At 40.4% G+C, this 13094-nt stretch overlaps 2 protein-coding genes across 4 annotated transcripts; one reads left to right on the forward strand and one right to left on the reverse strand.

Annotated features, from left to right (window-relative positions):
- Nucleotides 1-638: 638 nt before the first annotated feature.
- Nucleotides 639-4017, reverse strand: sec22c (SEC22 homolog C, vesicle trafficking protein). 2 transcript variants are annotated; one of them, XM_079576500.1, is made up of 7 exons: nucleotides 3924-4017; nucleotides 3163-3374; nucleotides 2818-2981; nucleotides 2548-2727; nucleotides 2363-2481; nucleotides 2157-2222; nucleotides 639-2080 (listed from the first exon to the last, which is right to left on the reverse strand). In XM_079576500.1, exons 2-7 carry the CDS (start codon nucleotides 3342-3344, stop codon nucleotides 1880-1882), a joined length of 912 nt encoding a protein of 303 aa, XP_079432626.1. In that variant the 5' UTR covers nucleotides 3345-3374; nucleotides 3924-4017; the 3' UTR covers nucleotides 639-1879. The 2 variants fall into 2 exon arrangements, with proteins under 2 accessions (XP_079432626.1, XP_079432625.1); XM_079576499.1 differs by lacking the exon at nucleotides 3924-4017 and adding an exon at nucleotides 3719-3897.
- A 610-nt stretch (nucleotides 4018-4627) lies between these two features.
- nktr (natural killer cell triggering receptor) lies at nucleotides 4628-12967 on the forward strand. 2 transcript variants are annotated; one of them, XM_079575869.1, is made up of 16 exons: nucleotides 4628-4761; nucleotides 4900-4974; nucleotides 5831-5938; nucleotides 6018-6062; nucleotides 6864-6951; nucleotides 7446-7475; nucleotides 7547-7692; nucleotides 7861-8068; nucleotides 8152-8304; nucleotides 8391-8478; nucleotides 8597-8745; nucleotides 8821-11343; nucleotides 11420-11497; nucleotides 11703-11762; nucleotides 11856-11954; nucleotides 12187-12967. In XM_079575869.1, the coding sequence occupies exons 1-16, from the start codon at nucleotides 4704-4706 to the stop codon at nucleotides 12254-12256; spliced, it is 3978 nt and encodes a 1325-aa protein (XP_079431995.1). In that variant the 5' UTR covers nucleotides 4628-4703; the 3' UTR covers nucleotides 12257-12967. The 2 variants fall into 2 exon arrangements, with proteins under 2 accessions (XP_079431995.1, XP_079431996.1); XM_079575870.1 differs by lacking the exons at nucleotides 4628-4761; nucleotides 4900-4974 and adding an exon at nucleotides 6309-6330 and having other exon boundaries at nucleotides 5870-5938; nucleotides 12187-12966.
- Nucleotides 12968-13094: the final 127 nt, after the last annotated feature.

Genomic DNA, 13094 nt, shown 5'->3' on the forward strand with positions numbered 1-13094 from the left:
TATCTACCGAAGAAGAAATCTGTCTTTTGCTCACCTATCATGCACATTATTATATCATCACAGTTTTCATTTTAGTTACTTTAGCTGCATTCAAAATGTCCACAGCCCCAGGGACACAGATTTCTTAAACCCAGCCCATGTTGGACCATCATCTGCTCTGTCATAATGCTTGATCTAGGAATAGCCTGAGTTCAAACAGAGTGCTAAGTGTATGGGACACTGCAGAAGGCCACGGGTTAACTGTGGTCAGCACTTCTCAACGGAAGTCATGCACTATTAATGAGGGGGATTAATCCCAGGTGAAACAGAATGACTAAATCATGATCAATGGCACAAATTCATGTTCACTTTGTCATCTTGAGTATATGGAGAAACTTGTGTTTATTCATAACCAAAATGAAGGTTAAGATCTTAACAGAAGTCATTTTCACCTAATGTAAAAGTGTTTGAAATACAATTTAGATGAAATGTAACAGGATTGAATGACGGTATCTCGAAAATAGTCAAATAGTCCCCTCTAGTGGAGAAATGCTCTTCATGTTAGAGGATGTTGAAAAGACTAAAAAGACAAAAAATATTCAGTAAACACCAAGTTTGTGAGACTTATTTATTATTGAAATGTCAGGTTTACCTCAACATATTACAAAGCCCTGTATAAACGGTGTATTTGGCAATTACAATACATGTTACATTAACAGGCTGCCACTAAATGACTATTTAAGAGTATAAGAGAGTATTTGAACTTCCAAGCCATAGTGACACCCATTCAATTCGTTCCTTATGCATACATTTGCATTTTATTATAACATTTTGGTCCAAAATAATTTATTTTTTCAACAACAACAAAAAGAAAACGCTACAAGTCAATTGACATTTTACAAAAAAATGAAACTCTCTTCATTTACTGCTTCTATTCTGCAGATATTTCTAAAGGGCAAGACAAGTGCGATAAGGACGGACCTTTAAATAAATCATTGACCCCCCCCCCCCTATTTTTCCATAGGATAGTGCAACTACACCCTTACAAAACCTGCTAAAACACAAGATATTTCTAACAAATCCTAGCTTACAATGTAAACCTATTAGCAGCTCTACCAATGCATTCCCCTCCATTTGTATATGCCAGTACTAACAAATCAAACTGTAAAAATTATAAACAAATCATCAACAAGACAAGAGTAAAATAACAACGCCTGATGCCCTGAAGATATGAATCCCGTTTCGCTTAAGCTGACATTCGAACATAAGACACGTTATAGTGCAGCCGGTTTCAAATTGCAAAACTCAAACCTCATTATTCAGTGCATTCTGAACATTTAGATACGCATCATTTCATAAGATAGCGATCTGCAAATTAAATTAAAAAAATGGAGAATGTCGAAACAAATTATGTGAAAAACCCAGTGCAGTCCCAGAATGGTCCTAAAACTGTATTCATCAAATACGAGTTCTCCAACAGGCAAGTAAGTAGAAAAATACTATTACGTGTATTAAACAGGCTCCACATGATTTGGTATGGATGCAAAATGATTGTATCGCAGAACCATTCTACACCATTGCAAACTACTGTTCTTTATAAAACTTTGGAGTGTTCCAACAGAGAACATGTTTCATTATAAATCACACATCTCTAAAGCTGTGAATGAAAGGTTTCTCCTGCTGTTTTAAAAGACAGAACTGTGATCAACTATGTCATCTTTACAGTGTCAAAACCACACACATATAAAGTGCAAGATATTGAATTCATCGCGTTAGAAAACGTTAACAAGAACAAAAACAAAACTGTGAAGAAAAACTGCGGCATTTGCTTCATTGTTCACCTCACTTCCACTTTCTGAAAACATTAAGACACAAACATAAGTATAACTTTTCGAAGCTCTTACACTCCGCAGTCACTGATCTTGTCCTGAAGTTTGCGGGAGAGGATTAGGACGGTGGAAAGAGAAGCGACAGAAATGTGGAAGATCAGCTGCCAGACGTTCCTCAGACCGAACAGGAAGAAGTTGCACAGGACAATCACACTGAGCAAAGTATAGGCCTTCATTTTCTTCAGAGAAGAATGGAACACATACAGGTGGCACTGTGAACGAGAATAAACCATAAGTGCTTTGTAAAAAGAAGATATATTTAATATAAAAGCATATATTAGATGTTACCTGACATAAACAGCTTATGAATGCCAGAAGAAATGCCACAACATTCCAAATGCTCTCATAATCCTCCTGCAAGTGAAAACATTAGTATTAATCAGAATCAGAATTGCTTCATTGATCCCTGGTGGGAAATTCAGACATTGCACTATCACAACCAAAGAATTAAGCAAATCTTTGTAACATAGTTTAGATCCTTATATCAATCTCACCTGGAATGTATTCTCAAACAGATGCACCCCACGGATCAAGTTCAGAGACGCACAGACGATATTTAGGACCAGAGAAAGGATTCCCGGGGCAGTCACTGGTTCAAGTCTTACATTTTGTCCTATTTAAGAAAACATTGAATTTATGCAAAGAATAGATTAGATCTTATTCTCATCAAAGTTCTTACCTGATCCAGAGGCAGGCTCTAAATGCCCATTAGAAATGCCATTGCTCAATTCCACCTCCTCCAAAGAGACAACCTGAGGAGGGTGGAGTTTCAGATCATCTTGGACTTCAGCTAATGTTACCTCCAAAGACGGACCACCACTCTGGTTATACTGCTGCTTCAGCTTCTGGATAGTACTGTCTGTTTCATAATGACAATAATAAAAGGGTGTAATAAGGAATAGTCTTGAAATATGAAACATAACAATGACTGCTTTTTGTTTCTACTCACCAAATTCTAAAAATGGATATGGCCTGGCAGCCAGAGAAACCACATTGCTGCTGAAACATGCAGTGAACTCCCAACGCAGGTCTTCCAGAAAGCAGAAGGCCTTAGCTATGGGGAGGCTGCAGTGGCACACTGTCATGTAGGATACACCCTCTGAAGAGATGAAGCTGAGGGAAGGATCCGCAGAGTTTAGTGAACAATCAGCCACAACGACGCTCACACAATAAATTGTCAAATTTCATGACATTATAAAGCATCTGGACCCAATAGCAAATAATGTTATAAGGTGAAGCAACAAATTCATCACAAACTGAATGTGCTGGTATGGTTATTCTATTTCCTACTCACTATATGTTCAGCTGCTGGCCTTTGACTGTGCCTCTGTCTGGGAAGCGGGCCATGGCCTTGCTGATGGTGCGGAGCTCGTGTTTGCGCTCCTGGAGCTCCTTGTTGTGTTCAAAGTCAGTGGAGGCTGAAAGAGGGAGTCCATCCCTCACCCGAACCACAAAAGCAAACAGGATCATAGACATGATCTAAAAGCTCCATGGAGAACACAGTACCTATAGAGGGGAGAGAAGAGTAAGACACTTATGACTGAATGTTTGCTACTTAATACTGACATGTATATAGTTATACCGTTGCATATATAGTAAACAGCACTTCTATACAAGATTGAATGACATCGTTGTTTTCGATGCAGCCAGTGGTAAGTAATAGTATAATGCAGCTCAGTTTAAGCTACTCAATTTTATGCTCACATTTATATATGTTAGACAAAGAGGCAGCAGATGAATGTAGTTTGCATGAAGGGCACTGGATATTATTGTAACGTCGCAGTGACTATTTCAGATTAAATGTGTATGGTATGAGGCTATAGGCTACAGATTTACTACGCATTTCTTACCTCATTGTTCTAGGAATCACTCTGCGCCTGTTAAGTTAGTTAGCTACTTTGAGGCTTCTTTGTACTAACATGATATTCCTAAAACTACCTCGTTATAGGCTGAACTTAATTTCCTTTAACTGGAAATTTTACATGCATTTCGTAATGCAACCATCAAAAATATTCACATATTTACAGCGCTCATTAAGAAGAAAATCAAACATACGATCAAAAGCACTGACGCTAAAATCGACAGACTTCCTGCTGCTGCAAAACCACAACAAATCTGCTACGGGAAGCCGGAAGGGACCAAATTGGAGGTTTAGCACATTTAGCTAAACGTCTCTTCCCTGTTGATAAATACGCAGTACAAGCTTGTCGGCCGTCAGTAACTAGCAGTGTTTGCGGCTGGTTACTGTAAAAAGGTGAGAACCTGTGCTGTCACTTACTGCATGAGTAAAAGCGAAATGTGTCTTTAGTGTGAGTTTATGCTGCTGCAACTGCTGATATTTAGGTTAGCCCTTTTGCTTAGCTTAGCATCTTCGGCTGCTGCACAACCATTTTGAAAACAGACACAAGGTGCTTCTTTGCTTCATGGGCATCAAATTAAACGAGAATGATCTTCACATTTCTTAAAATATGTCACGACACCTTAGGTTGACGTTGATACAATTGCACGTTTAGCCGAAACGTAAAGTGATTCCTGGTCATGAGTCACTGGTGAATGTTTTGCACTCTTTCATTGATGTTATTATGCACGATGGTTTTGCTGAAGATGAATGTCTCAGGTTGCGTTAATATAATGATAATGATAATTCCGCTGCGACAGTGAAAAGACGTGTTTTGTGCTGCCTGTTCATCTCCTTTACTCCCTCCCCTCTGCACTTTCACTTCGCTCCTTCACCAAACGGCGCTGTCTTTGGATTGTAGTAACAGAGGCTGAGTCTTGCTTTCTGTGATTTTCTACTTTTTCATATTTCACTAGGTCTATGGGACTTTAGTGATAATGAAGGTGAAAGACCGACCTCAGTGTTACTTTGATGTTGAACTCAACCGGGAGCCAGGTAAAAAATAAAATAATAATAATCTCATTTGGGTTCAGTGTCCTGGAATTGATAGTGCATGTATTTAATCAAATGTTTGGAAGTTTTAAGTTTGTTTAAAATAATAAAAAACATGTGATTATTATTTTTTTTTTCTAGTGGGTCGCATTGTGTTCCAGCTCTTTTCTGATGTATGTCCCAAGACAAGCACAAACTTTCTGTGTTTGTGCACTGGTGAGTAATATGTTCAACCTTTTTCAACGTGCGTAGGAGTTTTATAAGATGTACAAAAGGGCATGAGAAAGTATGGCCAACCAATAAACACTTGTTCATATGATATCCTGACACAAGGAAACTCGCCAGTAATGGATAGAGTGACCGGACATGGGGGACCCTCCGATATTTGATGTCACTGAGTAAAGTACAAGATGTACTGTAGTTTTTGGTGTGTCTCTAGAAGACTTGTACAAATATATGATCTCTTATTTTCCACTTGGAAATGTGATCCTGACGAGGTTTAACAATATAACTGGTCTATTATTTGACTTTTTTTTCCCTTTGTGCCGAACACACAATAGATGCCATTTAGTGCACTTAGATTTTCTTTTTGTAGTCCACTGTATCCTATTACAAACTGAAAGGGAAGCAAAAGGAATGGAAATGGGCAACTTGAGCTGCCTATGTGAACAGTAAGCCTTCTGTTCACACATTTAATAAAATCCCTGACCTCTAATTATCTTTTGCTCTCATGCAAAGTGAAACTTTGCACCCAACCTGTTCATATGATGGTTCAATTTACACAACAGTAATTTTACAATATGTTAAGTGCTGGTTTAAATAAGTTTATTCTTTCAGACTGTATTTATTAACCCGGATGATTGAGAATTATTTCTTTTAATGAAATAGAGTTTGCATTTTTGCCGTAGGATTGTGCAACTCTTTACACCTGTTACACTGCAGTTCACTCATCCACCTGACAGGAATTCACATCTTTGGCCCAGATGAAGAATATTAAATGATTTTCAAAAAGTTTTGCGTCTTAATCAAAAAGGTCCAGTTGCATTGATTAGCTGGACTCTTATTCTTTCAGGTGAAAAAGGCACTGGCAAAACCACTGGGAAAAAGCTCTGTTATAAAGGCTCCACCTTTCATCGAGTTGTTAAGAACTTTATGATCCAGGGAGGCGACTTCACTGACGGTATTATATACAGATGATATTTAATATTCAAAAGATTCTCCTTTTTAATACAAAATAATGAACCTGTTTGTGTTCACAGGCACTGGCCGAGGAGGCGAGTCTATATACGGTGGCTACTTTGAAGGTAATGCAGAAATACATGTTCAGACGACTAATAAATTGTGCATGAATGGTGCATGTTTGTTTTTTTTACAATTATTATTGCTTTAATTCCTCTTTATCTCTTATGACATTCACTTTCCATTGTGAAGTGTTATATATTATGTAGTTGTAGTGGCCTTTATCAAATCAGCATGGAGAGTAGGCATTCTCTTTATTCAAAGGTACAATCTTCCTGCCTAAAATTTTCAACATATTCTTTTATTTATAGAGTGGTCTTGCAAAATGAAAAGGTAAGAGATGTACACAGCTCTGTAACACCATGCCAACATTGTCCCCTCCACTCCCCTCAGTCAGACAAAGTGCATCATTTTGTTTGCACACGTGCACAAGCAAAGCTCTATAGAAGATCTTAAGGTTGTTTTATGTATGTTCACATTTCCTCCCTGTATTCCCAGAAAGCCTTTCACAGATCAAATTACTCTTTATGTTACATGTGTAGTATTTATAGAGACGGCCTGTCTGTGTTGCTGCCAGATCATGCAGCAAGTTTCTTTACTTAGGCATGGAGTCCAAATGTACTTTTCGAGAGTGGACACTGGATTTTGTCCCATTGAAAAAATATTTGAAAAAAAATAAAATAATTAACTACATTGAAATTGTAATGCTGTGACCTCTGTAATTTTGACCCTCATATCAAGATCCAAACTTTGTTCTAAGGTATGTTGGTGACTGAGTTTGAGGACTATTTGCTGTTGAATATTTGCTCCCTCTTTGTAAAGGGCACACATTTAGACTGGGATTCTTGTTTTTCTGCCTCCTGCAGATGAGAACTTCACTCTAAAACATGACAAAGCCTACCTGCTGTCCATGGCCAACCGTGGAAAAGACACCAATGGCTCTCAGTTCTTCATGTGAGTTTGAACAGAATTAAAAGGATATTTATAACATCTTCCCTTATCCTGATATGTTTATTTATCTGAAGCCCTAGAGTAGACTTTGTTAATAACCCGTCGTGTGCAGTTATTTTGAGAAACATAGAATACCTTTTTACCTACAAATGTTACATTCTTTCTCTTGCCATTTTTGTGCGAAATTTACAGAAACTCTAGCATCCTGCTCCTCCAAGGTAATGTGTCTCCAAGGCTGTGCTTCTCTCTCCTGTTTATTTCTGAACATTTATATATCAGAGTAAAATATTTTGGACATGTTAAATACTGTTGGCGAATGATTTACTTTATTTTAGAAAATAAAAAAGGTATTATACGAGTCATTTTAAACAGAGTACATGTTAGAGGGTAGGTGATTGTTCCGACGAGACGAATATTTGATACATTCCTACAGGCTTTTCTTTTTTGTCCTGTTTCATGTACTCACCATTGCTGTTGGCTGCGTTATCATCAAACAGCACCACCAACACGGCACCTCACCTCGATGGGTACGTGTGGCTCAAATGTTTTACCTGTCTAATTATTCTTTAAGCTAACAACATTGACTATGTTGGTGTAGAGTCCATGTGGTTTTTGGATTGGTCATCTCTGGATATGAAGTAATAAAAAAGATTGAAGGTCTGAAGACCGATTCGGCCAGCAGACCCTACGCCGATGTCCGTGTTGTAGACTGCGGACAGCTAATCACCAAGTCGGCTAATGATGGTGAGTTTTACATTTTAGCGAGCAAAAGCAAGATATTCATATAATCGGCTATCTCTGGTGGAACTGGGCGAGTCTTTGGTTGTATGCCTTAAGTCTGAGAACCACTGCCCTACGCTTCAATGTTTTGAGATGTTTTCATGCCTTCTCCACTCTTCTTTCTTTCATCAGTTCTTGAGAATATAAGGAAAAGGAAATCCAAGTCTGCTGAACCAGTACAATCTCAAGGCTCTCCCCACACTTCGCCTCCAGGACCAAGTGAAGTTGAGAATAAGCAAAAAAATGAACAAAGGCGAAAGAGAAATCTTAAAACCAGACAAGCTAAAAAACGACGAAAAAGTGCCAAGAAGAACCCCGCTGAGCCGCAAACAACAAAAAGGTAATTATCCTTAAGCCTGTCAGCGTTGAGTATTTGTGTTGTTGAAGTACTTAACAGGTATTTATCTGGATATGTTCTTACAGTCCAGAGCATGTTGAGGATGAAGCCGGGGAAGACAAAGAACAGTGTGCTAAAAGGGAGAAACCAGTGGTGCGACCAGAAGAGATCCCCCCAGTCCCAGAGAACCGCTTTCTTCTGCGACGGGACATGCCCCCTCAGGAAAATAAAACACAGATGTAAGTTTGATGGTATTGTCTTAGTATGAATGAAACAGACATTTGGGAAACTATTGCTGATTGTTTGATTTGCCTGGGTTACTCAGTGTTGAGAAGGGTGAATCCACAGTTTCATCTGAGCAGAAGCCGAGTGTGTCTAAATCAGGAAGGAAGATCAAAGGCCGAGGAACAATGGTATGTCCAACCCGTTTTCAAATACTCTAGGTTCACTCATTGAACGAAAACTTAAAAAAATAATCACTGTACTGTACTGTTGCAAAAAGTGGTCAAGCATTAGTTCTTGTTTTTACAGAGATATCACACACCTACACGATCAAAGTCGCGCTCTGTGTCTGTAGAGGAGCAGGGAAGCAGTGAAACCCCCCCTCATTGGAAAGAGGAGATGAAGAGAACCAAAGTCTATCAGCCCCCCAGCACAGAGCGGTGGAGCAAGGGAGACAAGTATGACCTGAATATTGGAGTTTTTAAGACTTTTATAACGACTCAAATAGTGACTTTTATGTTATTTTTCAACAGATTGAATGAACATACCGCGAGCAGATGGGATGACAGAAGTAACTCTGCGTGGTCCCATTCACCAGAGCCCGTTTCCAACCGTTTCTCGGAACACATGAGCCCACAGCACCAACAAAAGAAGGAGAAGAAAAAAAGGAAACACAAAAGGAAAACCAGAAAACGAAAGCGCAGGAAGATTACAAAGAAACCAACACAAGCTCTTTCAGACGGTGAGAGGTCTCCATCTCCCGAGAGAAAACAGAAGAGAAAGCGCTCTCCGTCCCGTTCCCGCTCGCAATCTGCTTCAAGTTTGCGCCACTCCTCAAAGAAAAAGAGACGGCGTTCCTCACGGTCACCCCGATATTCGCGATCGAACTCCCGATCCCATCAGTCCAGCCGTTCCAGGTCTAGACGAAGATCTAGGTCTTACTCAAGGTCCAGAAGTCGGTCCAGATCCCGGACTAGGTCTAGGAGTAGGTCTCGTTCTCGCACTCGTTCTGGCTCTCACTCTCGCTCTCGCTCTCGATCCTATAGTCGATCGAGGTCAAGGTCAAGATCCAAATCCCGTTACAAGTCCAGATCATTGTCCTCGTCCAGGAACAGGAGTTATTCACGGTCTCCAAGAAAAAGAAAACCCAGTAAAACGAGGTCCTCAAACTCTGAGAAGCGGTCAGAAGGCCCGCGACTGCCCCCTGTCCCAGGACCGGAGGCTGCCCCCGTGATCCCGCTCAGCGAAAGCCCTCCGCCTTCACGCTGGAAGCCTGGACAGAAGCCATGGAAGCCCTCCTATGTCCACATTGAAGAAATCAAAGCAAAAGTAAGTCGTAGTACTCTTTCAAGCAACAGGGAGACAACTGATGGTAAAGAAGAAGACATTGGTTCTTCTGCCCCAAAGGGTCAGTCTGGAGACATGGTGGAAAGTGGGAGGGATCATAAACTCTCACGTAGTTCATCATCAAGAAGCAGCAGCTCGAGTCGATCACGGAGCAGAAGTGTTAGTCGGTCTAGGTCAAAGACTCCCAAATTAGATAATAACAGGTCTTCCTCTGAAAGCAAAACCGATTCAGAAAACTCACAAAAAAATCACTTGTTGGACAAAGATTGGAAAAACTACTACAGTTCATTAAGGAGGGTTCAGAAGTACATCTCTCTTGCTGCCACACATCCTGGCTCTAAGAATGGGAGTGTAGGCGAGAACAGTCCTGATATAACAGGCGAGTCATTACAGATACTGACTAAAGTTAATCCTCTGGACCAAATGCCAGTGGGGACTTGTATTAACCGGTCTGAATGGGATAGTGACAGCGATAAGTTAACACAAAGTAATCCCTCTGGCCCATTAGTGGTGCAAGCAGTTGAATACAGCCAGTCGGTTCCCCTAAAGTTGTCTACCATGACTGGATGGAACTCAGAAAGTGACAATGAAAATATGAACATTCGGCTGTCTGAGAAAGAGGAAGGGGAGGCTAGTTCTGAGTCCGATGACGAAGCACTCAAGAGGACGTCTGACGCTGTGAATGCTCTCGAGCGCAAAGTGGCAGCTATGGCCTCCCCCAAATCAGACGAGGCCCCCGAGAGGCACAAGAGCAAGAAGAAAGCCAAACGTAAGCATAAACACAAACGCAAGAGTGAAAATAAAAGCAGTAAGGACAAAGCAAAGAAATCGAAAAGAAAACGCCAAAAGAAGAACATAAAAGAGACGTTCCACTGGCAGCCGCCGCTAGAGTTTGGAGAGGAAGAAGAGGATGAGGAGGCTAAAAAGGAGAGGGGCAGTCCGAGGAGAGCCAAAGATAGAGCTGAAAAATCCCCATATGTGGGGAGGGAGCATAACACAGCAGTCATTAGGAGTCCCAGTAAAGAAATGAAACGGGGAAAATCTCCACAAATTGATGGTTGGAACTTACCCAGCAAAACTGAGCATTCAGTAGATGATATGGACATTTGCACTCCAGAGCAACATATAGAGACGATAGTGGAGCGTTCACATTCAGAAAACGGCTCGGATTCTAACCAGAAATCAAAGTCCTCCTCAAGTGATGTGAGAAAAGGGGGCATCTTACAACAGCTGGAGAACATGGAGCACAAGAGTATTGCCACAGCGACTGCAGAGGGAAAGCTGGCTGAAGGAGTGAAACCACTAGGTGCTGGAATAGCATTAAAATGGAAACCTTTAAAAGGCATGGCCGCTCTACAGAATGTTAATGTTGCACCAGTTACTGTAAAAACTGCTCAAAGCCAAAAGAACCAGGCGCTCAGTAAACAAGGGGTGAAAATGGAAATCAAAAGCAAAAGCCTCGTCAGACCAGGATCTTTGTTTGATGAAGTGCGGAAAACGGCGCGACTGAACCAGAGACCACGAAACCAGGAGAGCTCCAGCGAGGAAAAATCTCCACTGATCATTAAAAACAGAAGCACATCTCGGACGCGCACGCTTAAAAAGTCCAGGAAGTCCCGCTCTGCATCCAGTCACAGATCCAGGTCCAGAGGATGGTCCCACTCCAGCCGCTCACGAAGCAGGTCACACAGCTCCAGCTACTCTTCCAGGTCTGAGAAAGTATTCCCAAATCTGACAGGAGGAGTTAAACATATGTAACTTAAGTATTTCGTTATTCTTTCTTAGGAGCCATAGCAGAAGTAGACGAAAGAGAAGAAGGTCACGTTCTCGCAGCAGCACATACCGTAGTTACAGAAGTCACAGGTAAACCTAGCACATTGTTTTTAACAGCTTTTCTAGTCTAAGGTTAGGAGGCTAATACGCGCCAGCATATAAAGTGAGTGTGCCATATTATATACAGTATTAGATTAATGTAAACTACATTCTGTGACAGTCCCACAGAAATAAAGTAGCGTTTTCGTTTTTAAATTGTCAAATATTAGTTCTGTTTTTTTCTCTGAATCTTTAGTCGAACGTACAGTCGGAGTCACTCCAGAAGTCGCTCTTACTCCCACCGGAGGAGGTCCAGGTTAGTAAAGACTTGTTTCTATGTAATTGTCACATTTTAGACCAGTCATTCCACTTCATCCTGAATGTTGCTCTGGTTTTGTGCATACTACAGGTCTGACTCCTACGACAGCTACTCAAGTCGAAGTCGCAGTGTGAGCAGGAGACGAAGGCGGCGCAGAAGTGACAGCTACAGGAGTTCAGAGCGTTCCAGGTAAAAAAAACAAAAAACTAATTTTGGTAGGTGATATGTTCAAATTCTCAAGTCTAGTTTTTAATAAACTGTGTGCTAAAGTGTAAATCTAGCAATGTTCAATGCAAAAAAAAAAAAGATGACAAAGCCTGCTTCCTTTTTTGGTCAACTCTCTGCCCATTCATAATGTTTTGTTGGTTGATTTGTCTGAGCACTGCTTCTTCCCTTTAAAATGGCAATTCCGTTGTTGCAGGTCGTACCATTCCTCCAGCCGCAGTTCGTCCCGGCGGCGCAGTCACAGCCGCAGCAGTCGCTACAGCTGAAAGCTAATCATGACCACAGAGTTTTTACACTGTATGCAAAGTTACTGTTAATGCATTCAGCTTAGTCTCATAGTTCATACTGTAATTTAAACCTCTTCACAAGCTCCACACAGATGCATCTTTTTCTGTCAGGGTTAACAAAGAACAAAGAATGAAGTTTTGTGACCTTGCATTCACAGAAACTCTGTTCTGGGAGATAAAAAAAAAAGGAATATGTACATATTTTATAAAACAGTGAATGTACCTTTATGTTTATTTTTGTATTGCTCCTGTGTATAAAGGAATGTAAGATTGTGGGTCAAGTCCATCTGATGGCTTTTGTATCCTGGTTATATAACTGACTAAAACACTACTTTGATTTAAATGTTATTGAACAGTGAACTGTGAATGTTTACTCAATAAAACATTTGTTTTATGCTAAGCTGTTTTTGTCATACCATGCAGACCTTAGAATCAGGTTAATGGCGCCCTCTAGCTGTCCTTTGAAGTGGGAGTAGTGAACCGCTTAGGCAGGGAGTAATTAAGGTAACGACTTCATGAGACATACAGAGAGAGACCCTTCATTGTGTGAATGCATCTGTATTTTGAATCGCTGAAGGGTCAGATCAGGAGGAAAGATGGAGTTGTTTTCATGAAAAAGGCATCTTTTTTTTCTAGCAGAACCGCATACTGACTAGCCTAGACGTTTTTTCAACTAGGCTATATAATTTTAAAAGGAATAACAGTTTTATTTTGCTATGTGAAAATTATTAACTAATTTAAGTTGTGATATAGGCCCCTGTCAGCCTCGGATGTAATATTATGAATATTCAATAGAATCTAAGTTTCTGAAAATGTA

This window comes from Gobius niger, assembly GCF_951799975.1.
Source record: "Gobius niger genome assembly, chromosome: 18".
Classification (NCBI taxonomy): Eukaryota; Metazoa; Chordata; class Actinopteri; order Gobiiformes; family Gobiidae; genus Gobius; species Gobius niger.